At 38.2% G+C, this 24,386-nt stretch overlaps 1 protein-coding gene across 5 annotated transcripts in view; it reads left to right on the top strand.

Annotated features, from left to right (window-relative positions):
- PDE5A (phosphodiesterase 5A) overlaps window positions 1-24,386 on the top strand; it is a 133,519-nt gene that overhangs the window by 29,869 nt on the left and 79,264 nt on the right. For all 5 annotated transcript variants that reach the window (XM_077882466.1, XM_077882465.1, XM_077882462.1 and 2 more), the window contains exons 3-5: window positions 1,500-1,589; window positions 22,246-22,317; window positions 23,960-24,049. In XM_077882466.1, coding sequence (XP_077738592.1) covers window positions 1,500-1,589; window positions 22,246-22,317; window positions 23,960-24,049 — 252 coding nt within the window. The remainder of the gene's footprint in view (window positions 1-1,499; window positions 1,590-22,245; window positions 22,318-23,959; window positions 24,050-24,386) is intronic.

The raw sequence follows: 24,386 nt of genomic DNA, 5'->3' as shown, positions 1-24,386 counted from the left end.
ATCTTTTTAGATACATTCCAATATGGTATATTAAGAACAATTTTAAAAAATATATTCAGTCAACATTTTCTCTGTGTCTTAATGTAACTTTGAGCATGTTTGCCCCCTCCCCCCCCAAAAAAAGAAGAAGCAAAAATGCAGTAGTGTTTATTTATAAAGTAAAATATTTATACTGGTTTTCTACCATTTTATAACTTTTTTTTTTTAAATTGCCTTTAATGCCAAATTTGGCTCTCTTGGGGAAATTGGCCTCATTTCTGACCCCAGTTGATGGAATCTACTGTAATCATTGCTTTAATTCACAGCTTTGACGTTGCATGACTTTAGACTAATTAAAAAAATAAATAAACGACCTTCAAAGATAAGGATTTTCCAGTGTGGCTATTCCATATTCTCTGAAGGGAATTCCAAAAGCATAGTTTTTAGAGCAGTGTTGCTATTATTAGCTTGAGCATGTAACTTCCCAAGGTTTTTGCTTTGAGGGGAACAACACTCCTTTATATGTTTATGTTCTGGTATGTTTGTTTCAATTCTAATCTTACCACCTATAGTAGTATCTGTCTACTTCCTCTAGTATGTTTTCCTTCTTACCTACAATGTTTATTTTAAACTATAATAAGCCAAAAATGACCACAACTGATAATTATGATATCATTTGTTAATGAATTCCTTCATTTATTTTAACAAATGCTTTTGATTTCTTGTGCAAGTTTTGGAAATCCAGTGAGGGACCAAAAAAAAAAAAAAAAAAAAGCCCCTCCTAAAGTTTATAGCCTAACTTTAATCTTCCCAATCTAAAGTTCAAGGGAAAATAGCCTGTACCTTTCTTTCTTTAACCACATTTAGAACCTTTACCACCCTGAGAAGTCCTTTGTGATTATTGAATGTTCATGATGTACTTGTGAAAGGAAAAAGAAATACAAAGATTAAGGAATTGTTTACAGTCTGACTGAGGCCATGCAACTTTTTTTATGCACACGTATACATGATATATTTAAAATTCTTATGAACACCTGAAATAGAAGTATTTCTATTTCAGAACACCTTTACAAGGGAAGTAAAGTCAATATTAGGCAGGTTGTTTTGGAGTTGGTAGATTTTATAGTTTCAGAGCAGAGATGTTTTCCTTTGGATGGCACAGGAGTATCAGCAAGATGGGAATAGGCAAATTGTATTACAGAGGGGGAGAGTTGCCACTTTCTCATGGGTCTAAGGCATGCTGTCTAAATTGGTTAATATTTTGAATTTTCTTTATTTCTGAACATTTGAGTCTGTATTTTTTTTTGTTTCTCATGAACACTAGCTACTAAAAGACATAAATTTATCTTTGTCAAAAATGATAGGTACTTACATGATTTGATGTCTTTCCAATGATAAAATTGTCATTCAGAGCAATAAGGTAAGTTGAAGGTTAGATTTTTCTAATCTTATAAATCAGAAAAATCAAATCAGTCTTTGAACAGGTCAGTCATTAAATTGAATTTCTTTTTCCTTACTAGGATCCTCGGTTCAATGCAGAAGTTGACCAAATTACAGGTTACAAGACACAGAGTATTCTTTGTATGCCAATTAAGAATCATAGGGAAGAGGTAAGCCAATTTTCCATTTTATAAAAGGTCATTTGGAAACATTTTCTTTTTGAAGAAAAAATAAAGCTATACTTTGCATACTTATGAAATAATACAATCGTGACAGGTTAACTACAAAGTACTTAAATATTATGTTAAATAATAAAAATTATGACTTAGACTTTAGAGAGGGCTGAATCTTGATAGAGACTTTACTTGGACTTAGAAATAGATTTCAGATGTTTTATTTCCTTACCTCACCCCCCATCACCACCCTAGAACCGTATTCTGTCCTAAGATACATAATTTTGGTTGTGGCTAGAATCCATTTATTTCATATTATATTAGAAGTGTCTGAATAATGCTTATTTCATAAAGGGATTATCCAATTGTAATGACTATCAACCGATTTTTTGAGGAGACTCAAAATGAGGTTTTGAAAACATGAAAATTGTAGCTAATTCCAAGTAAGTTTCATTGTGAAATTATAACAAGCAAATGGAATGTTTGGGTTTATATTTCACCTAACTGGAAGGTTTGGTTTCTGTTAACCCTGAATTCCCTCTTCATTCATACTTACTTGAAAAAAAAAAAAAGTTAATAAATTAGCAACCAAATTGTATGTTTCAGTTAAATGTTCTCAACTCTGGCTGCACATTACAATCAACTGAGGAACTTCTAAAATATTACCAGTTAAATCTGATTCTCTAAGAGCAGAGTGTAGACACTGATACCTTTTTAAAGCTCTCCAAATAATTCTGCAGTGTAGCTAGGGTTGAAAACCGCTACTCTAAGTGAAACAAATAGATTGAAAGTGCGTGTGCTAGGGGATCTTAACCTTGGCTGCACATTAAAATCACCTGGGAAGTATTTAGAAATTTTTAATGCCCAGGCTTCACTTCAAATCAGTGTCTCTGAACATGAAGACTCCTAACTCTGGGAAATGAACTAGGGGTAGTGGAAGGGGAGGAGGGCGGGGGGTGGGGGTGAATAGATGACGGACACTGAAGGGGGCACTTGACGGGATGAGCACTGGGTGTTATTCTCTGTATGTTGGCAAATTGAACACCAATAAAAAATAAATTTATTATTAAAAAATAATAATAATAAATCAGTGTCTCTGGAGTTGGGACCCAGGCATCGGTATTTTAAGACTCCTAGGTGATTACAACGTGCAGCTAGGTTCAAGAACCACAGAACTACTGCCAAAGGTACTAGGAGCACTTTAATGCTTCTACTTGACTTACATTCACATTCTGACATCTTTCTCTCCTCCATCCAGTCCTTTACCAAATCCTATTGATTTTTTTTTCCATTGGAGTGTTTTTCACTTCAGCTCCTTTCTATTCAAACCTACTGCCATAATTCAGATATTGAAGTAATGCTTGAACTTTTTAAAATGTTTTCGTAAGAGGCTTCTATACTTACCGTCAGTTTCCTTCCATTCCACCTGCTATGTTCCTGGGAATTGTCCTGAAACACAGCTTTCTGAACCAGTGCTCCTAAAACATTAATGTGTAGATTTATCATACAGGGATTTTGTTAAAATGCAATTTCTGAATTCTGTAGGTCTAGGTGGGCATGAGATTCTTTTGTAACAAGGACCAGTTGATACTGACCCCCTGAGTCTGCGGGTCACAATTTGACTAACAGGATCCTACAGGACAAGATCCTAAAGGAGTCACTTCTCATTAGTCTGAAATAAGTTCTCAGTGCTTTACGGCTGCTGTGTGGTTTCTTAAGGGGAAACTTAGAGTCAAAGTCACTATTATATCCTTGCAGTTAAAACATGATGAGATTAATTATTCAATTAATTATTAATTGGCTAATTTAATTGGTTAATTATGTGGATGAATATATAGAAAAGACCATGCATGGATTAATGACGAGGTTGCCAGATACAGCAAATAAAAAGCATGTCCCATGCAATATTTGGGACACAGTTATGCTAAAAATGATTTGTTGCTCATCTGAAATTAAATTTGATTAGCCTTCCTGTATTTTATCTGATAGCCCTAGTTAATAAACGAAAGGCTGTGATTCTGTGCACTTGAGAAGATGGTGTTCAGCTTCTACTTTGTTAAGTAAAATTGTGACCCCCAAACTAATCTTGTACTGGCAAAGAGACCCAGGTTAAATCATACTGTCCTCTTTCTAAATAGTGCAAACAGTTTACCAACATTGGAAACTGGGGGAACTCATGAGAGTGTGCAACAAAATTAGGGTGAAGTGAGTGGGATTGCCCTTCTGTGTATATGTGTTTCTCTCTTTATGATGACCTGTGAGGATGATTTAAATTAAACAAACAACAATAATCCCAGCTGTCTTGAGGTATAATTTAACACGATAAAATTCATGCATTTTAATTTTACAGTTTGAGGAGTTTTGACAAATGTGCACACAGTCATGTAACCACTGCTGTAATCAAGATATAACACATTTCTGTCACCTCAGATACATCCCTGTCCCCCCAGCAGCCAACCTCCTTGCCCTCCCGCAACCCCTGACCCCTAATAATCACCAGTCTGTCCTTGTCTCTATTGTTTTTGCCTCTTCTCGAATGTCCTATAAATGGAATCCTACCATACGTTGTCTTGTGTGTCTGGCTTCTTTCACTGAGTACCACGTTTGTGAGATTCATTCATGTTGTTGCCTGTGTCAGTAATTTCTTCCTTCTTCTTGGCGAGTAATTTATTCCATGGTGTGAATATACCAGTTTGACCATTCATTCATTGTTTGATAGACACTTGTTTGCAGTTTTATGAAAAAAGCCACTATTATGAAAGCAGCCACTGTCATGTTTGCATACAAGTCTTTGTGTGGACGTAATGCTTTCATTTTTCTCGGGTAAATATATAGGAGGGGAATTGCTAGGTCATATGGTAGGTGTTTAATTTTATAAGCAACTTCAAACTCCCAAAGTGGCTGCACCATATGCATTCTTACCAGCAACGTATCAGAGTTCCAGTTGCTTCACATCCTTGGCAACCCGTGGTACTCTCAGTTTTTCAAACAAATTATTATTATTATTATTATTATTATTTTCAAACAAATTATTGCTATCCTGTGGAAACTTTTCTAAAGACCTGGCACATTTTAATTCACTTAATCTTCCTAGCAGCTATAGAAGGTAGTCATTATTTGTTTCTACTTAACAGATGAGGAAACAGACCTGGAACACTTAAGAACTCACTCAAAGCTGGGTAACCAAAACTGGCAAAGCTGAGATTCAAATCTAGTCACCATGTAAGTGTAAGAAGTCAGACAGAAAAAGACAAATGCCATCTGATTTCACTTATGTGTGGAATCAAAAAAAACAGCCAGAGGGGAGAAAGGTGGGAGCAGGTGAAACAGGTGAAGGGGATTAGGAGGTACAAGCTTCTGGTTATAAAATAAATAAGACAGGGATAAAAAGTACAGCATAGGGAATATAATGAAAAATATTGTAATAGCTACGTATGGTGGCAGATGGTAATTACATTTACTGTGGTGAGCATTTCATAATGTATAGAATTGTCAAATCACTAGGTTTGTGGACCTGAAACTAATATTGTCAGCCAACTACGTTGTTGACTATGTTCAACAGAAACAACACAAACTAGGCAGTCTGGCTATAAGGTAATAACATGGGAAGGGGGGTTTCTTGAAATTCTGCTGTGGGTGATGACTGCATCCACTTTCTTCCCCACACTTAAATTATTTGGAGGCTGAGGGAGGTGGGAGGAGGGGCACTGATGTATTTAGTTTGGCTCAATGCAGAGGCAGGACTTGAAGGCAAAAACCAGGAGACCTGGCTGTATTCTGATGATTTTTAACGATAAGTGTTTGAATCACTCTGCAGACAGACTTTTAATTTTAAAAAATTAAGAAAAAAGTAAAGCTAAAGAAAGCGGATCAGAGTCACATTCTCTATAGTACCTCAAGAGGAATCTGTCCAGTAAATAGGAGGAAGTTTTCACCAGGGATAAGAGTGACAGGAGCATGTTTCATGCTAATCTGGGCCAGTATGCTCCAGAGAAAAGCCATGATGTGCTCATGAAACATAATGAGAAAAATTACAACAAATGTATGAATTTTTAGGGCTGCTATCAAATTTCCTTCAGACTTAATGCTGGATTTTGGGGACCTGGACATTTGGACCAGTTTTTGTCACTTGGCATTGGTTATATCTATAATGAGACCATTCTTTTATGTTTAGTGAAGAAGTACAGGAAAGTTCAACTCTTTCTAACTCAGATGACCTATTTCAGAACTACTGTCCTCCTCTGAAGTATTGCCCGTTATGACAAGGTAGAGAGGCGTGTTTATTTTATTTATTTATAGGCATTGCACCAGTGAAGAGAAGGCATTATTGTGAGATAATGCAAGTTCTTTGAAAATTTCTTATTGATCTGAACCAGAGATTATATCCAATTATGCCTTTCAAGCTGGGCTGAAACACTTGTTTTCTCTTGGTTGTGTGTCAATTCTAGTTACTGAGTAGAAATCTAATTTAGAATCACATTTTTTTCCTCCTCTATTTTTATTTTAGCACCTTGATTTTATTTTATCATACTTAATGATGTACTTAGAATTCTTTGATGTGGATATAAGTTTATAGTAGAGGATACATAATAACTTTTTTTAGTGTGAGAGAGGAGCATTTTAGCTAACTATCTAAATTTATATCTTCCTTTTTAAAAAACCTGAAAATTTTGGGGCACCTGGGTGGATCAGTTGTTTAAGCATCTGACTCTTGATTTCAGTATGGATCATGATCTTGGGGCTGTGAGATCAAGCCCTGTGTCAGGCTCCACACTCAGCTCAGTCTGCTTGAGATGCTCTCTCTCTCTCACTCTCCTTTCTGCCCCTCCCCCAGCATGTGCACATGCACACCCATGTGCACGCACTCTCTGTCTCAAATAAGTAAATAAATTTGTTTAAAAAAATTATGAAAACCCAAAAAACACTAATTTTTATGTTTTTTAATGAGATAAATGCTTTTGGTGACTCAAAGAAATTTAATGCCTACTAAAAATCACAAAATAAAGCATTAATGGAATCAGATGTATAATTCCAGCTGCAATTTGCAAACATAAATTTTTCCAGAACTTAAGTTAACCTTCTGCTTATTTTTAAATAATCTGATTTTTTCCCCCTCTGAATTGTCTTATTTGGACAAGTAACTATTAAATCACTGTACTGTATAGAGCAGTGGTCTAGGCAGTGAGGATATTAAAAAAATGAAGCAAGGGAGATACTTGTTGAATTTTTTTTTCAATTTCTAGGTGTAGATCTTGTACTCCAGACATTAACTATCAGTACATGGTGACAAGACAAATGTTGAATGAGTTCGTTATTCAACTCACTGATGCAAAAGAAAGACTGGATTTTGAGTTAGAGGAATTACAGAGGAAAGATGCAAGCTGTGGTCTCATATGGCAGATTCTTGCTGTTTATCTCACAGCCTTAAGAGAGGCACATACATGCTTTTACATGAGGGGGTGGAGGCAGAGTGCATGCTTGCCAACAATCTCGTGCTCACAGCGCCGACTGGGTCTTAAATTTGACAAGTAAGCTTGAAACAGATAAACATTATGGCTTTATGCATAATCCTTCAATTCTAAGTCTGGCTAAATGAAAATACAGCTTCAAAAAGAAGCAGAGCTTAATTGCAGACTGTCAGTTGATTTAGATTTATTTTAGTCCTAAAGAATTGGCTAGTTACGTGTTTTTGTTTTTTATTTTATTTTATTTATTTGGTGCAAAACGGTGGTTTTATTAAAAAACTGTGTTTTTTTAAACTTAGAAAGTGTTCATTGCACTTATTCCCCTGCAATATTCTTTCTTGTAGCTTTGTTCTTAGAAACGAAAGTACTCTGCAAAGTTTCCATTTGTTCTGGGCTTGAGGTCATGATGGTGATGGTCTCTTCTCTTTGCTTTTCCACATTACCCTTTAAATAATACAGGAATGTAATTTACAAAGAAGATGGTGCCCACTTTCCTAGGAAAAAACATTTGTTAAGAGAATCTGATGAAAAACAGTGCTAATAGGTTAAGTCCCAGAGGCTGTGCTGCTGATCCAGGAGTAAAAGGGTGAATGACAGTTTGAGGTTGACGATTACATTTGTGATAAGGCTGTATTTCCCCAAATCTTACTCTTAATGATCAAAAAATTTGGTTTAGACTGAAGGCTATGTTTTATTCAATATGAAGTTTATCTTCATTGGTACTTTCAGGATAAGTATTCCAGCACTTGTTGAAATGCATTACGTTTTAATGTAATCATTTATAAATTTAATTTTGGGAAGTTTTACATTGGCCTTGAATAATGAATACTAGAGATCTGGAACAAGTTGCCAATAAGCATAAACAATTTCTTTGTAGGATGTCTAACCCAGAACTGCATAATTAGACGTTTGGATGGATTTTTAATTATTAAATAATGTCCATTTTTCATGCATTCTTAAAGAATTAAGGTGGTTGTCAATGATATTTCTCTTCTCAGTAGATATGTGTGCAAACATCTATTTCATTTATTAAGAGCTAAGATTACATAGGTACAGTGCTTTATGTAAACTGTTAGGGTACTCTCTATTCCGTCTTCTATCCTCATCTAAAAATCTCTATTTCTCTTCTACCAGTGAGATGGAAATGAATACTCCAGGCTTAAGGAAAACATTTCTTTAATAAAAAAATTTTTTAAAATATATTTAGGAAGATTTAAAAAACAAAGAGCAGGGGTGCCTGGATGGCTTAGTCGGTTAAGCACCTGCCTTTGGGTCAGGTCATGATCCCAGGTCATGATCCGAGGACCCTGGGATCAAGCCCTGTCTGGCTTGTTGCTCAGTGAGGAGATTACTCCTCTCTCTGCCCCTTCCATCTCCCTTCCCCACCCTCCACCCTGCACTCATGCATTCTTTCTCTTAGATAGAGATAAAATCTTAAAAAAAAAAAAAACAGAGCAAGAAATGATGGTTTTATAAAATTTCTGAACCCTATTTTTCCCTTTTGCATCACTTCATAGCAGTAAAATAAGGTGAAAGTAACCTGGATTTAGAATTCCAGATCTATTTTATTATTACACATTATTTGATAATCATCAGTACTGTGTTCGTGGTCTTTTTCAACCTGACAAATTGCCCCAAATGTAGTGATTTTGAACAACAGACACATATTCTCTCACAGTTTGTGTGGTTCAGGAATTCCAGAGTGGCTTAGCCAACTGCATGGTGTGGCCCAGGTTCCCTGCAAGGGGTGGATCTCAGCACTCAGGATCCAGGCAGGGAGGGTTGGCTCATGCTTGAGAACCCACTTCCCAGGGGGCTCACTCACATGGCTGTTGATAGGAGGCCTCAGTTCCTCGCCAAGTGGGCCTCTCCACAAGGCACTCAGTTTCCTCATCATGTGGCAGAGAGTAGCAAGGAGGAGGCACCAGTGCCTTGTCTGACCGAACCTCCAGAGTTGTTCACCTTCCCTTCTTGGCATTCTGTTCTTTAGAAGCCAGGCATCAAGGCCAGGCCAGACTCAAGGGGTGAGGGATTAGGCTCCACCTCTTGAAGAGAGGAGTATGAAAGAATTTGAGAAGATATTTTCAAGCCACCAGAAGTACTAGCTGTACTTTGAGGCTTTATTTTCTTTCCTTAAAACAGGCCAGATGATAAAAGAGGAATTCTGCTCATTAATTAAAATTCTTATTCCTCACCCTCTCATGTACTAAAAACATGACACGAATTACCAGAAGTGACATAGGCTGGGTTTAAACAAAGGTGGAGGGTTGGTATTGTTACTCTGCCCAGTTGGCATGAGTTAAAGAGAAGAAAAGAAGCAGAATTTTTTTTTTTTTTAAGGAAGACTGTTAAAACAGGAAGATATCTGCTTCTTCGACTGTGGCAAATGATTGAGGCATTAAGAGGCTTCTGAAATGTTATGTCACAAATGCTGGTCTACATGAGATCGTTACTGTTTGCAAGTAATGTAAATATTTTGTTCCATGATATCCACAGAAAATGCTCAGTGGTATATCCTTATTATCTTTCTGCACCATTGTTTCCTATGTCTGTCCATTCCTGGATCGAAAGCAGAGGGAATGTGTCTAGTCCTTTGGCACAGTGTTTGCTGGAGTATAAACTTGAAGGAGGAAGGGGCCCAGAGACGAGACCGTGCAGGCAGGCAGAGGAGATCCTGAAGAGCTCTCCGGTGCCATGCAGACGGGGTACTGAATCTTTTTTTTTTTAAGCCAGGAAATATTTGCTAGTATTTATAGATCCATACAGCCACAGCATTAGAGATGAGCAGTTTTCTTTGTTTCATATAGAACTCCAAGCCACATAATTTGACACTTGATAGATTTTGATAAGTAAATAATTTCTGTATTTGTTCATACATGAAAAAAGTACTGTATCTAGAAGCAGAGGAGTTAGTAAGGAGGCTTTCCCAGCCATCCAGGCTAGAAGTGGACCCAGGCTGAGGCAGAGGAGACAAGGAGTAGATTTGTTACACTTCTGTTTGGGAGACGGAAGGATTGATAAAATGGAGAAATCAGCAGAAGGAAGACTCTAGAATATGTTTTAGGCTTTTTTGATAGGTCTCACAGAGGAGAGTTGTGATATTCCCTAAAGGAAAACCTACAAAAGAAAGTATTGGTGTGTGGTGATAAAAACAATTAGCTCTCTTTTTTGACTATGTTATTTTACTGTTCAATACTTTCTCCTCCCTCCTCGAATCTCAGGGCTGCCTCCCTACCCCACTTTCAGCTGATGGCCTTGCTTACAACTTCAGTGAAAAAAGCAATGAGAAGTGTACTTCTACAAGAGGACGTATTCCGTCTCCCTTGTCTGCCCCTGCATCTGATTCCATACACTCTGGTCTCCCCTTTACTTATAGGGATAAACCGTCTGTGAAATGGCAAAGGTCAGTCTGGCGCTTGTGCACCGGATATCTTTCCAGGTCACTTGCTCGAGGACACATCTCGGCAGTTCCTCCCCAGCCCCACCCTGGCCTCATGTGCAGGATCACCAGAATTTCCCCCTCTACCACACGAGTTCATCAGCACACAAATATGCAGCTACTTCTCCAGCAGGGACTTGGTCAAGTACAGGAGATTTCCCAATATTCTCTATCTTCTAAGTGTCAGAGCTGGGATTTAGACCCACATCGTCTTTATTCATCGTCTTTATTCTTTTATTTTTCTTACCATGAAGTAATTACCTTCTTTCTTCTTTAGTATTGGTTGTACCTGAAAAGCTACCAACCAACTCTTTTTTACTATTTTAGTTTCTGAAAACGCAAATTATGGGCCGGAATAATATAATAATAAAACACGGAGTTGCAAACAATGATTCCAAATATTATTCATTTCTTTATATATTATCTGTCACAGCTGTGTGGAGGAGGACTTGTCTTCTTTTGCTGGTAACACCTACAGTTTGAGGCTTTTCTAGTGAGACAGGTGTCTGGATCTGAGCTTTCATATGTGATTACCTCCTGGAGCTAATCTTCCATTTGAAGGAGAAAACACTTAGAGATAAAATTATGATTTGACTAGGATGACATCATAGGCCGTAGCCTCTATGTGAAGGATTTTTGAATGGAAAAAAAAAAAGATGATAAATACGCACATACACTTTTTTTGCCCTGGATATCTTGAGCTAAATGGTATGGATATCTAGCTTCTCATGGCCATGAGGTGGTTAGCTGGACCAGTACAGGTGAGAGCAGTGACCTGAATGCTCAGTTCAACCCTAGGGAAGAAGAGGTTCTCTCAAAATCTGTGATGCCAGCTCCAGTTTGGAAGTGAGATCCAGCCTAGTTAGTGTTTTGATACACACGTTTGGCCTTTTGCCACTTCTGCTGTGTTATTTCTTTTCTGTTTGTATTTAGTGCACGTGGTGGGCATGTGAAGCTCTATCAGCACACCCTCTCACCAAGCCGCAGAGACCTGGACCTGTTCTAAGTTAAGGCAGTGCTGGATTTACCAGGGTCCAAATCCAACAGCACCGTGCAGGGCTAAGCCTGTGCTTTGCAAGCCAGCCCCTGGCAGATTGCAGAACACCACCCTGAAAATAAATCTTCCGCTATTACATAGATCCAAGGCTCCGAAGTCATTTTTGGCAATGTCCTGTGTAAAGGTGGGCAGGAACAGTGGTAGATTCATTCTGATCAAAGTACAGTTATATAATATATATTGAGTATATCATATTCTTTGTTATTTTGGACTTCCTCCCAAGTAGGCAGAGACAGAGTTTGAAAGAGAGAGCTCTGCACTTGTAGCAAAAATGACTTAGTCTTGAATGCTGGCTTATGATCAGTGATTCCTTGAGCAAGTGTCTTCTCCTCTCTATGCCTCAGGTGACTCATCTGTAAAGTTTCAACATGAAGTGCAAACACACAAGGTGGTTTTAAAGGTCCTAGTGAGACAAGGAATGTGATGGTGCCCACCACAGGGCTCTTCACCTAGTGAAGCTTCAGAAAAATGTCCATTTCCTCCCTTTATAGAGTGTTGTGAGGCCAGACAAATGGAGGGATGAAAAGTGAAATAACAGTGAATGGTGAGCATACCTTGCTGTGGGAAAGACAGCAGGCTCTTTTCTGCTATGTAACCTTTGTGTCTCTGGCCTGTTCTTAAAGGGCATGTACAGAGATTTTGCATCATGGCCATGAGCTGCTCTGTCTGTATTCCGAGGAACAGAAAGGTCTAATAAGAAGGCAAAAAGTTCCTATGGTTCTAGATTTAAGACCTTCACCTCATTGCTTAAAAGCTAGTGAGGCAGAGAGTTTGGTATTTGGCAGGGAAGAGCAATTTTTTTGTGTGTGCAAAGGGATGAGAATAAACACTGGGATCAAGAATTATGCCCTGTATCCCCTTGTCTGGAAGGAACCCAGTCTCAGGTTGGCACCACTCCCACTGATGTTCCTAGGGCAGGACAGCTACTGACCCCCAGAGGCTGGATTTGTTCTAGCCCTATGTGGGGAACATCCATCCTACTTAATAGCACAGAGCCAGTGGTCAGAATCTCTGCCTGCTGCCCCATTATCAGAACAGCTGGGAACTTGGTACATGGACCCATCGCTTGCATATACCATCAGCAATTAAAAATTTACTCTTAAGACTTTTAAGTAATTTTTGAAAGGTCAGTTAAACTTTATATACAGTGAAATACACAGATCTTACAACTTGATGAGTTTTGACAAATTCATGCCCATTAAGATATCCGTAACACTCCATTAGATATCCCATAACCTTTGGCAGCACTGTTCTGATTTCTGTTATGATAGGTTAATTCTTTTTTTTCTTTTGAATATTCTACTTATTTGTGAGAGTACATTATATATCCCTGGAATAAGGACCTTTTTATGTTGCATAAGAGATTCTTGGATGTAAAGACATGTTGTAAGATTTATAATGAAAGTAAAAGCAACTTTTAGTTGCCATTTTGGACTTGTCTCTGTTTCTTAAAGTTATAATTTTGAAACTGTACCATTCTCTTTGATAAAAATATGCATTAACAAGATAGGTATATGTGTGGAATTTGCATACAGCCTTTGGATGTACTGGAAGATCCTTGGTCTTCATGATTCATATGAACACTAGTGCTTAAGAATCTGTATTTTATACTAGTGCAGGTTTCACTTTCTCCTGGGGGGAGGAGTAGAAAGAACGTAGGTTTGGGATCAGACCTGCATGTACTCAGACTCCTATTTAATTTTTCTGAATATCAGCTACCTCTGTGATAAAATGAGGTAATATCTACCTGAAAGGGTTTTACCAAAAGTTAAATGAATTAACAAAGAGCCCGTCCTACAGCAGGCCCTTCGTTCTCCCTTTTTTAAATGGCAAAATTTTTAGCATTATGAATTTTAGGGGGCTGGGAATGGATTTATATATTAGAGATATTGGTCATTAATCATGTATTTCTGATGCCGGCTGCCCTAGGGCATTGCTGTTTATGTCTTGCAACTTCCTCAAAGCTTCTTTTCGACTTGGCTGCCTCTTCCTAGCATCTCAGGCCATGAGAATAAACTACAAGCATCCACTTCTCCTATATTCATACTGGTGTTGTCTGCAACCATGGAAGATCCATAAACACTCTTGAGAGAAATAGTAGGTGTAGTGGTGCTTGTACATATAAATGGATAAAAATGGATCCCAACCAAATAAAGTCAGTCTGACCAGTCCTTAAAAAAAAAAAAAAAAAAAAAAAAAATCAAACCTTGATTCTCAAAGCTATTAATAAAAGCCAAACAACCACAAAATGGTCAAAACTGGCAAAAATACATATAGGCGAGCAGCCTAGGTGGCTCAGAGGTTTAGCGCCGCCTTCAGCCCAGGCCCTGATCCTGGAGGCCCCGGGATCGAGTCCCATGTCAGGCTCCCTGCATGGAGCCTGCTTCTCCCTCTGCCTCTGTCTCTGCCTCTCGCACACGCTCTCTCTCTCTCTCTGTGTGTGTCTCTCATGAATAAATAAATAAAATCTTTAAAAAAAATACATATAGGCAACACAGAGGAGGAAAACCAATATAGACAATAAAAATTAAAAAGCTCATTCTCTCCCATAATCGGGAAGATGCATATTAAAGCAACAATTAGATACAGTTTTATGGCCCTCAGGTGGACAAAGATTTAAAAGCCTGATAATAGTAGGCACTGCTTAGACTGTAAGGTTAACAAAAACTCTTAAGCATTGCTGATAAAGGTATAACTTCTATCATCCCTCTGAAGATTTTGCCAAAGAGGCTCTTGGATGTTGGATGTGTGTATAGTAGAAATGCTCATTGCAAACAACCCAAACATCTGTCATTTGGTAATTAGATGAATAAAATTTGGTATGAAATGCAACATTATATATAAAACGAATGAGTCAGATCTATATAAAGTAAAAAGCAACACTGAATACAATAATGGGTTATAAAATTATGCATATTACCTGATTTTGAGTAACCCTTTTGAAAGATGGAAATACTATGTCTTGCTTATAGATTCATAGATTTCTTAAGAATGTAATGCTAGAGGTTAATTCTGGGGAGGAGGGGCAGGAGGAAGAAGAATGGGCCTGGAAGGAGAAAGTACAATTTAATTTTCTTAGTTTAATTTTAAAAAGGAAGCATTCCCAGATATTAACACTTAATAGTTCTTTATCATTGGTTCTCAAAGTGTCTTTTATATCTGGACCGGCAGCCTGTGGCATCACCTGAGAGCTATGAGAAATACAAATTCTCAGGCCCCAACCCAGATCTGCTAAATATGAAACTGGGGGGGTAAGGCCCAGTAAGCCATATTTAACAAGCCCCACACTCCCACTGTTCTGGATGACAGAGATATGGATATTTACTATCTTATTCTCTGTGATTTTCTGTATTTTTAAAATTAAATGTTAAAATGAACAATCTTAAGCTTTTCTTTCCTACTTTTCCCAAATCCTTCTAGGCTCTTAAGTTCCAATCAATAACTAAAGACTTATTAAGAGCATAAACTTCTTACTGCCACATAAAGTTCTCAGATGTGGAGAGATCACTTAATAACAAGCAAATGGCAGAGAAAGAAAATGAGCAGATCTAAATTACCTATTATTCGAATGTGAATTAGCAAGTAAGTACATCACCCTAAAAAAATATTTGATCCCTCTCTCACTTATCCCGTTATTGACAGCAAATATTTATCAAGTATTGAGTGCGTTCGGGACAAAGTACAGCAATAAGGCATAGATATAAATCATGTCTTTGGAACACAATCTAGTTGGAGGGCCAGGATCAGAGTAGAGAATATGAGGTTAAAAATGAAAATACCTCGATTGTGAAATGGAAGGCATACTCAACTACCACACAGAATTTCAGAAGGGTTTGAAGGGAAGCTTTTTGTAAACTCAGCCTCAGTAGAGAAAGGGGAAGGTAATATTTCAAGGAATGATGTGAACAAGGTCATTGTAGTGTTTTAATTCAAAGATCCATTTAAGTGATCTTAGTTCAAGCTGAGGATATGTATTCGGTCATCAATTTTTATCCTGTAGACGGATGGAACATTAAAAGGCTTTGAGTAAAGAGGTAATTTGTATGTGTAAAGCAGTATCCCAAGAAGATAAATTTGGCATAAGTGTCAGAGGTCAACTGAAGGCGGAAAAACAATTAGCAATGAGATGTCAGGGCTTTCAAAGAAAGTGAAGATTTAGATGGTGAAACATAAGATACAGTATGGGGTGAGGAAAAGGAAAGGGAGAATGATTCTAACAGAATGTACTAGTTTCCTATTGCTCTGTAAAAAAAAAAAAAAAAAACTACCAGAGGCTTAGTAGCTTAAAAGAACACAGATTTATTATCTTATAGTTTTGGATGTCATAGGCTAAAATAGTTCTTGCTAGGCTAAAATTAAGGTGTCACCAGGATACCTTGTGGTGTCCCTATGTTCCTATCTGGAGTCTCTAGGCAAGGATCTGTTTTCTTGTGTTTCTCAGCTCCTACAGGACCCATATCCGTTGGCCTGTGGCCCCTTCCTCTGTCTTCAAAACCTGGGCAGCCCCAGTGGCGCAGCGGTTTGGCGCCGCCTGCAGCCCGGGGTGTGATCCTGGAGACCCGGGATCGAGTCCCACATCAGGCTCCCTGCACTCTAGCTGTGTCTCTATGAATAAATAAATAAAATCTTTAAAAAAAAAAAAAAAGCCTGCAGCAAAGCATCTTCAAAGCATCTCTGGCTCTGACTCCTCTTCCTTCTCCTGTTTTCCCTCATAAAGATTCTTATGATTACAGTTGGACCTACCCAGACGATTCAGGATAATCTCCCTTTCTTCAGATCCTTAAGTTAATTGCATCTGGAAAGTTCCCTTTTGCCATGTAAGGTAACATAGTCACAGGTCCCAAGGGTTAGGATGAAGACATCCTTGAGAGACATTATTTTGCCTACCACACAGACTATGGCCATGCTCTGATAATTGCCTAGGGTTTGGAAGAGAGGAGAGAAAGCCCAGATTGGTCATACAGCCCTGTCACTTTCAGTTTGCTCACTTGTAAAATGGGAGAAGAAGGTGGTATAGGATTCTCTTCCAAGCCTAACACCCTGACTAAAATGTCACCTCCATGAGGACATGGCTTTTCTATCTACCTTGTTCACTGCTCAGTCTTCATTGCCTAGAACAATGACTGATACACAAGGGACTCAGTGATTATTCATTGAATAAAATATTCTTTTGTTGAACGACTGATAGTTGAGGAAAAGTTTGGACAAAGCCCTGGGGAGACTTCTCCACTGTCTCCTGTGTATATTGAATTCTCATTTCCTTGGTGAAGTAAGATTTTGGCTCAGGTTATAGATAGTCTGTCCTGTTGTTATGGTAGAGACATTCCATGAATGGGAGAGAAGGTTAGCTAAGATTTGTAGAGTCTGTTCTTTCCTCTCTTGCTTTTAGCTTCCATGCTGAGTATCCCCTGAAAATGAGAGTGAGGAAGTGTATTGAGATTGATGTATGGCCTCAGTAAGTGTCTGGGGCAGCTGCTAATTGAAGAAGAAATTGCTCATTGTAGCAATGATCAGTTGCCCCTGAATTGACCAGCTGTCACATTCCACACTGTTCAGTCAGTGAGAATCAAGTCTTGCCCTTTGCATTCCTAAAAGAACACTTGACCCTGTGAGGACATAATATCCATTTATGCTGTTGGAAAGTGCCAGTAAAATAGAAAACAGAACCTTCTTTGTGCTTAAGCACAAAATAGCGTAGAGTACTGGCACTTGAGGGTCCAGGTGGCCAGCAGGTAGGGAGAGTGATGGGGCTTTCTGATGCAGAAGCTAATACTTTTAGGGCCTTTGTCTCTTAGATACGAGGTCTGACATACCCTTGCTATAAAAGCTGTCTTTCAAAACTGACATTTAAAAAAACCTGTGGTTAGCAGTTACTTGGCTTGAAGACAAAGCTAATTTGTTTAAAGGAGCAATAGTTGACAGAAGAAGGAAATTAACACAAGGAGGGCAGAGGATGCTAGTTTTGCTTAGGATCTTTGAAATTCAGAGAATTAAACTCTTTTTGGTCCTTTACTGAATTATGTGACCCTGGACAAATACTATACCTTCTCTCCTATTTTTTTACCTTTTGTTTTTATCACTGCTGTTTGTAAAATGTCACCCATCTGGGGATAGAGACACATATATGTATTAGAGATATTTTCTTGGTCTAATAACTCTTCCAGAAGAACTTGCTGTTTTTTGAATACTAATAATGTTTAATTGATCATCTCTTAAGTTAACCTCTAATATCTGAAATCTGTAAAATTATTAGAGAAATAATTGGTTACCAGAAAGGATAAAAAATTAATCATTGGAAGTCCTCATTCTATGACATTGCCTAAAAGTAAATACCTTGCTCTAATGTTGGAGAGGGGGGGATATCCCAAATATAGTAAAGATCTAGTGTACACCTGGTACAAAGTAGGTTTTAAAGCCTATAAACAAGATTTCTTCTCTGTTTGCAAGACTGCGCAGATGCTGAAGAATCCCCCTTGACAATTCTGCAAACAAGTAGAAGGTAAAATTTCATCAAAAGAAATTTTACAAATTACAGATGAGCTCAAGAAAGGGAAGACCCCCAGGTGTCAAAAACAGATGGGAACCCAAGATACGAAATGTGAGCACAGAGTATTAGCCAGATGGGCTCATGGAGGTCTCAGATTCAGAGTCCCTACTGATGAATGTGTGGGGATAGCATCAGCAGCTAGGGGGATGCATACACTCTGTGGGAGTGGGGTAGACGGGCAAGGAAGTGAAGCCCAGATGAATGATGAATGGTCTCCCCATTCTTGAAACTGGGCCCAGTAAACTCCACTAGGAGCCAGGAGAAACCTCAAGGAAGCTTGCCTCTTACCTACTGTGGTGAAAGAAAGAGGAGACACCTGTGAACCATGAGAACAGGAGCCTGTGTCATACACAGGTATGGGGTTCAAATTCAACGCCCCCCCCCCCAATATAGTACCAAGACACACAGGAAATCACTGAGCACAGAATTTCATGACATGGGGAGCATGGGATTCCTATGGAAAGCAGTCCCTGCTAAAGATGAATTTGCAGGCAAAATTAAGTATGTTCAAAGAAATGAAGAACATCAGGTGCTAGAATTTATAGGAAACAAAGGAGGGCACCTGGGTGGCTCAGTAGAGCCTCCAACTCTTGATTTTAGCCCAAGTCATGATCTCAGGGTCAAGAGATAAAACCCAGCATCATGCTCCATGCTCAGCATGGAATCTGCTTAAGATGCTCTCCCTCTCCTGCTGTCCCCCCCATCCCCCAATCCTGGCATGCTTGCTCTCTCTCTCTCTCAAAAAAAAAAAAAAAAAAAAGAGAGAAGAAAAACAAAACAAAAAGAAGGAAGAATAGGCAGGTTTGAAAAATGAATCTGATAGAAATTCCAGAATGGAAAATCATTGTTGAACTGTGTGAACACTCTTGGGTTGGTTGAAAATTGTGAATAATGGCTGATATTTAGTATAGTTTCAAGGATATCGTTTTTTTAACCAGAGAGAAAACTTTTCAGCCCATAGTTAGAAAAATGCTTACTGTGTAAATGGTCCCGAGTGTCAAACATGCAGACTGAAACTGAAGTCGAAATTGGCATACAGGTTTTAATAAAGGGAGAGCTGAAGGGATCATCCCAGGGTACCGAAGAAGCCTTGTTTGAAGTGTTCTTCTACTTAAATGAAGTTGCTGCAGACCCACTGGGAGTAGGCCATGCTTTGGTTCTGCTTCTCTAGTAAGGGATGATGCTCACTGACCCATCTCTACAGCATTTACCCCCCCTTTCCTCTTCCCTCCCACCCCAAGGCTGTTTGCAGATCACGGACTAGGTCAAGGATATCTGTAGCCTGCAGCCTTGGACCATGGTGTGCTCATGGGCCCTCACCAGCTCTGCCCTCATTCTCAAGGGTCTCTAGGGATCTAAACTGACCATCCTTAGCACTTTTCCTAATCTTGATTACAGAAAATACATAATGCAGCTGATTTTCCTCTTTTCTTTTAAGATGTGGAAGTTAACTGTTGTCCTCTCACTGTCAATTTATGGTGCCTTCATGACTTCACTAAAACGCTAAATCAGTTTAATTCATGACCATTTAATAAACAACTAGCTTTTTGCGTCTTTCTATTTTTGAATGAGCAGGAACTTTCTCTTTATTTTCTTGCTTAGTACTTGCCTCACCCAGCTCGCCCACATACAGTGCATCAATACATACTTTTTTATACTGTGTAATTATCTGAGAAGGTTTGCCTAAGAGTCTTTTTATCTGTTTGTACACTTATCTTTTTTAAAATGAAAATTTTAGGGACGCCTGGGTGGCTGAGTGGTTAAACATCTGCCTTTGGCACAGGGCATGATCCCAGGGCCCAGGGATTGAGTCCCACATCAGGCTTCCTGCATGGAGCCTACTTCTCCCTCTGCCTATGTCTCTGCCTCTCTCTCTCTGTGTCTCTCATGAATAAATAAACAAAATCTTAAAAAAAATAAAATGAAAACTTTTAATTTAAGTCTTTTTAAGTCTTTTTTTAAAGTAAAACAATTTATTAAATACAAATGAAAACTCAAATGTCATCACTTCTAAGAAGCTGCCCCTTTGACCCATATTGCGTGCCCCCTTCTGTACTCCTAGCAGTCTGTGGGCATCTTTATGATCAAACTGATCATCCTGTGTGCTCTTAAGTGTATGTTTATGTATCACCCATTCTTGACTCTGAGTGCCTTTAGAGTAGTCTTTCTCCCAGTTTTTACCACTCCCCAATACATAGGAGGCACCTCAGTATTTATTGGGTGAATGAATGAACACTTGAAATAATCAAGTTGTACTGGTACCGCTGTCTGTTAGACCTCAGTGATCCTCAAGTGGCTCCTGTCCGTTTCTTTTTTTTCTTTTGCTCCTGTTAGTTCTACTCAAGTGAACATGCTTATCTGCAGTCCAGACATTTTTTTCTACCTTAGACAAAAGTTTTTGTATGCATTCAGTCATTGAGATTGAAGCCTCTAGAAATCTGTTAGCCACTTTCAAGAGCTAAAGACTGTACAAAAATATGGAAGAGTTGAACTAAGGACAATTAAAAAGGTACAGGATAATTGGAGAATTCTGTTTTTTTTTTTTTTTTTTTCTTTTCATTTTAACGTCCCTTTACTCTGCATGGGGCATGGAGGAAAGATGTTGAGAAGACCAGAAAACTATCAGACCAGAATGCATTTCCCCTTCCTTATTCTGCCATCCTAGCAGGGAATTTTATATCCTATTCTTAGAGCCAAGGAATTTAGAAGGAGCTGAGGAAAAAAAGGTTGAGCCATACACAGAAAACCAAGGATCCCCACACCCATGGGCTCATGGTCCCACACCACCTCTGCTCTCATTCTCGAGGGACTGAAGTGATCTAAACCATCATTATCACTTTTACTAGTCTTGATTTCAGAAAATACATAATGCAGCCCAAGGAGTTTATATTCCTAAAATATAACCATTTAGGGGATAATTTATCCCACTGATACTAAATCACAGAAGGAAGGAGAGTGGAATTTATAAGAGGAAAAAGGTAAGGTTTGAAGGTCTCTAAAACACTAAGGCAGTAACCCAGCCGAAGTTGGAACTAAACAGGTAAGTAAAATACAGAAAGATGAGAAAGTTCTTATAGTGTTGCTAAACCTTTTGTGGACACTTAAAACCTATTCCCAGAGTTTTAGCTTAGTCTTCGATGTATCTTGTATCTGTATCTTTGATATGGTGTATCTTTGATGCATTTGAAGATATGGTGTATCTTTGATGCATTTGAAGTAAGATTCAGCCTGCTAATTCCTGTTTCGGTTTCAAGAAAATATTTCCCAAAGACAAATCTGTTGAAGGTAAAATGAAAAGAAGTTGGACTACTCCCCTACATTAGGAATTATTTTTCACTGTAATTGGCCACTGGGTCCTATTTCCAGTAAAAGAGCATTTTTAAGTAAAAGAGCATTTTTGGGCAGCCCGGGTAGCTCAGTGGTTTAGCGCCGCCTTTGGCCCAGGGCATGATCCTGGAGACCCCAGATCGAGTCCCATGTCGGACTCCCTGCATGGGGCCTGCTTCTCCCTCTGCCTCTCTCTCTCTCCTCTCTGTGTTTCTCATGAATAAATAAATAAAATCTTAAAAAAAAAAAAGCATTTTTAGCCCATTTGAAACATTAAAGCCAATGTAAAATGTTTAGCATATAATTAATTTGAATGTGATAGAAATTTATGGTTTATTTTGTATCCAAAAACCTTGAAGGTCACCTGGGTGGCTCAGTTGGTTAAGCATCTGCCTTCCGCTCAGATCATAACCTCGGAGTCTTAAAATCACGAACCCCATATCAGGCTTCTCTTTCTCCCTTTCCCTCTGCCTCTCTCCCTGATTGTGCTCTTTCTTGCTCAAATAAATAAATAAAATATTTTTTTAAAAAACCTTGAAAAAAATTCACTTAAAATGTGACTGCCAATAACTTTTCTCACAATGCAAGGTAAAATCAAAGTCAAAAATGGAACCCAAGAAGTTGACTACATTTGAATTCTTAGGAGCAAAGACGGATGTATGAGACAGAACTAGTTCAAATGCTGAGGGGTTTTGTTTGGTTTCGTAGCTTATTGTTACTTTAATGCACCTATAGAAATTCCTTTATAAACATATTTCAGTCAATCTATATGAATAATTTCAGCCAATGAAACTACCACTTTTTTCTTCTCATACCAGGTTGTTGGTGTAGCCCAGGCCATCAACAAGAAATCAGGAAATGGTGGGACATTCACTGAAAAAGATGAAAAGGTACCAAAATTTGTGTCTGATGTATTGTCAATTTAGGAAGGTGTTTTTCTCTTTATAAAGTGTAGACCTAGAATTAGCTGTTGCTGAAATTGTTGATAGCGAAAACCATTGTACTTTAAAATGACCTGAAATGTTCAGAAGTGTCTTTTTCCTGCGGCTCAATACAGTGCTGACTTTGGAGTACTAGTGGTAGGTAGTAGTTGGGTAGCTTAGAAGCCCCCCAACTCCCTCCTCACTGTGCCGCCAAGCCTCCTCCAGGGCTGTGTGTGCATTGGGGCCATACAGAAGGTGACACAGTGTTTTTAACTATTGCATTTACTTTTCATCACTGCTATAAACAAATTCAACCCTGAGTCAAAACCCCCAAAGCACCGCTCCAAGTTCAGCACTCCAGGTTGGCTAAAAATTGGAATTCCCTCCTGGTGAAGCAAATTTCAGAATGTTTTATAAGCTTTGCACACAGACGGTGGGGCGCCAAGGTGTGAATTTAGGCTGGAAGATTTGAATTTAGCTTCAGAAAGAGCAGCAGTCAGCATTAATTTATTACTCTTCTCATCCAACTCTGAAGGGATACATTCCATACACCACATTGACATGCTTTCCCGTTTAAGGGCGGAAGCCCCTAAACTTGTTTATAACTTCATTCTGTCAGTAGGTTTTATTATTTCTCTTCTTGAATACGTAATTGTATGTATATCATGGAATCTACTGAATTCTTATTCAAGCCTGTTGTTATTTAAGTCACTCCCCTGAAAATTAGTAGGAGCTTTTGGAAGACATTCAAACAACACAGAGTTATTTTTGTCTCCATGGTGTAGGCCGTATTGGCACTTGCCTTCGTCCTCATGTCTTAATTGCTTCAGAGCATAGCAAGTACCTCTTTAAATCAGTGTTCTAGACATCTAGTTTCCTATCCTGTTAATGACACCTGAGAATATTTGGCATGGTTCTAGATTGGCTTTATATTCCATCATTTGTTTATGGTCCATTAATGTAAACCTCTCTTGAAAGATTTGCATTCTTAGGCTGTATCATCTCTTGGCAAAAGATATCTATGATTGTGAATAACATTTGCCATGGAAAGACTTATTTTAATCAATAATTACTATAATTGTGAGCATATCACTTTAAGGTAGTATAATGAGGATGACAGACCCATGTTAAAAAAAAAAAATTTAAGCTAATATTGTATAGAACTTTCTGTGAGACTACTATTGCCAGTATTCTCAAGTAAGTATGTTAGCTTTCATTTGCCCCAGTAGTGAGTTACAAGCTATTTATATAGTCTCAGCACAGATTCAACTCTTAATATCATTCAGAAACTATACTTGCTTAGAGTGGATTTCAATTTCAAATGATATAAAGAGATATGTGTCCTACTCCCTCCCCTCTTCTTCTTAATTTGTAGCTAATGTATGACTTTAGGAAACTTTGTTAATAATTGTCATCTACTCATGCTAGTTAGCTAACACTTGCTTTGCATCTGTTCCTAATTTTGTGCAGACTTAACATGTACTCCTTTGGCTTTCTAATATTTATTTCACCTGAAAACATTCTGGGGTGCCTTTTGTGTTTCAGGCAATATAACAAGACAGTTTTATAGACAGTTCTTAATTTGGCTGTTGTCTTACCTGTTTTCTAGGACTTTGCTGCTTATTTGGCATTTTGTGGTATTGTTCTTCATAATGCTCAACTCTATGAGACTTCACTGCTGGAGAACAAGAGAAATCAGGCAAGTCTGATTACTAAAGAGAGATTATAGAAATTGTTTTTTTAAAAAAATTGTTAGATTTTTATCCAAGTAATATAAGAGTATGATTAAAACTCCAGTTAACATTTTAGCTGTATCAAAAAAAAAAAAAAAAACATTTTAGCTGTATCTTTTAATAATTATTTCCATTTCCTATTTTCTATGCTCTGTTGCTTTATCACTGTTAGGCAGTATTCATTAACTTAACAGATATGAATTTGATTTATACCTTTACTTGCCATTATCCTTATCCAACCAGTATCATTAGGTCTATTTTAGGTTACTGAATGGGCTGCATTTGTCCTGCTAGATAAGACTT

Source organism: Canis aureus, chromosome 33 (genome assembly GCF_053574225.1).
Source record: "Canis aureus isolate CA01 chromosome 33, VMU_Caureus_v.1.0, whole genome shotgun sequence".
Classification (NCBI taxonomy): Eukaryota; Metazoa; Chordata; class Mammalia; order Carnivora; family Canidae; genus Canis; species Canis aureus.
Note: the sequence above shows the minus strand (reverse complement) of the source record. Positions and strands in the feature narration are given on the sequence as shown.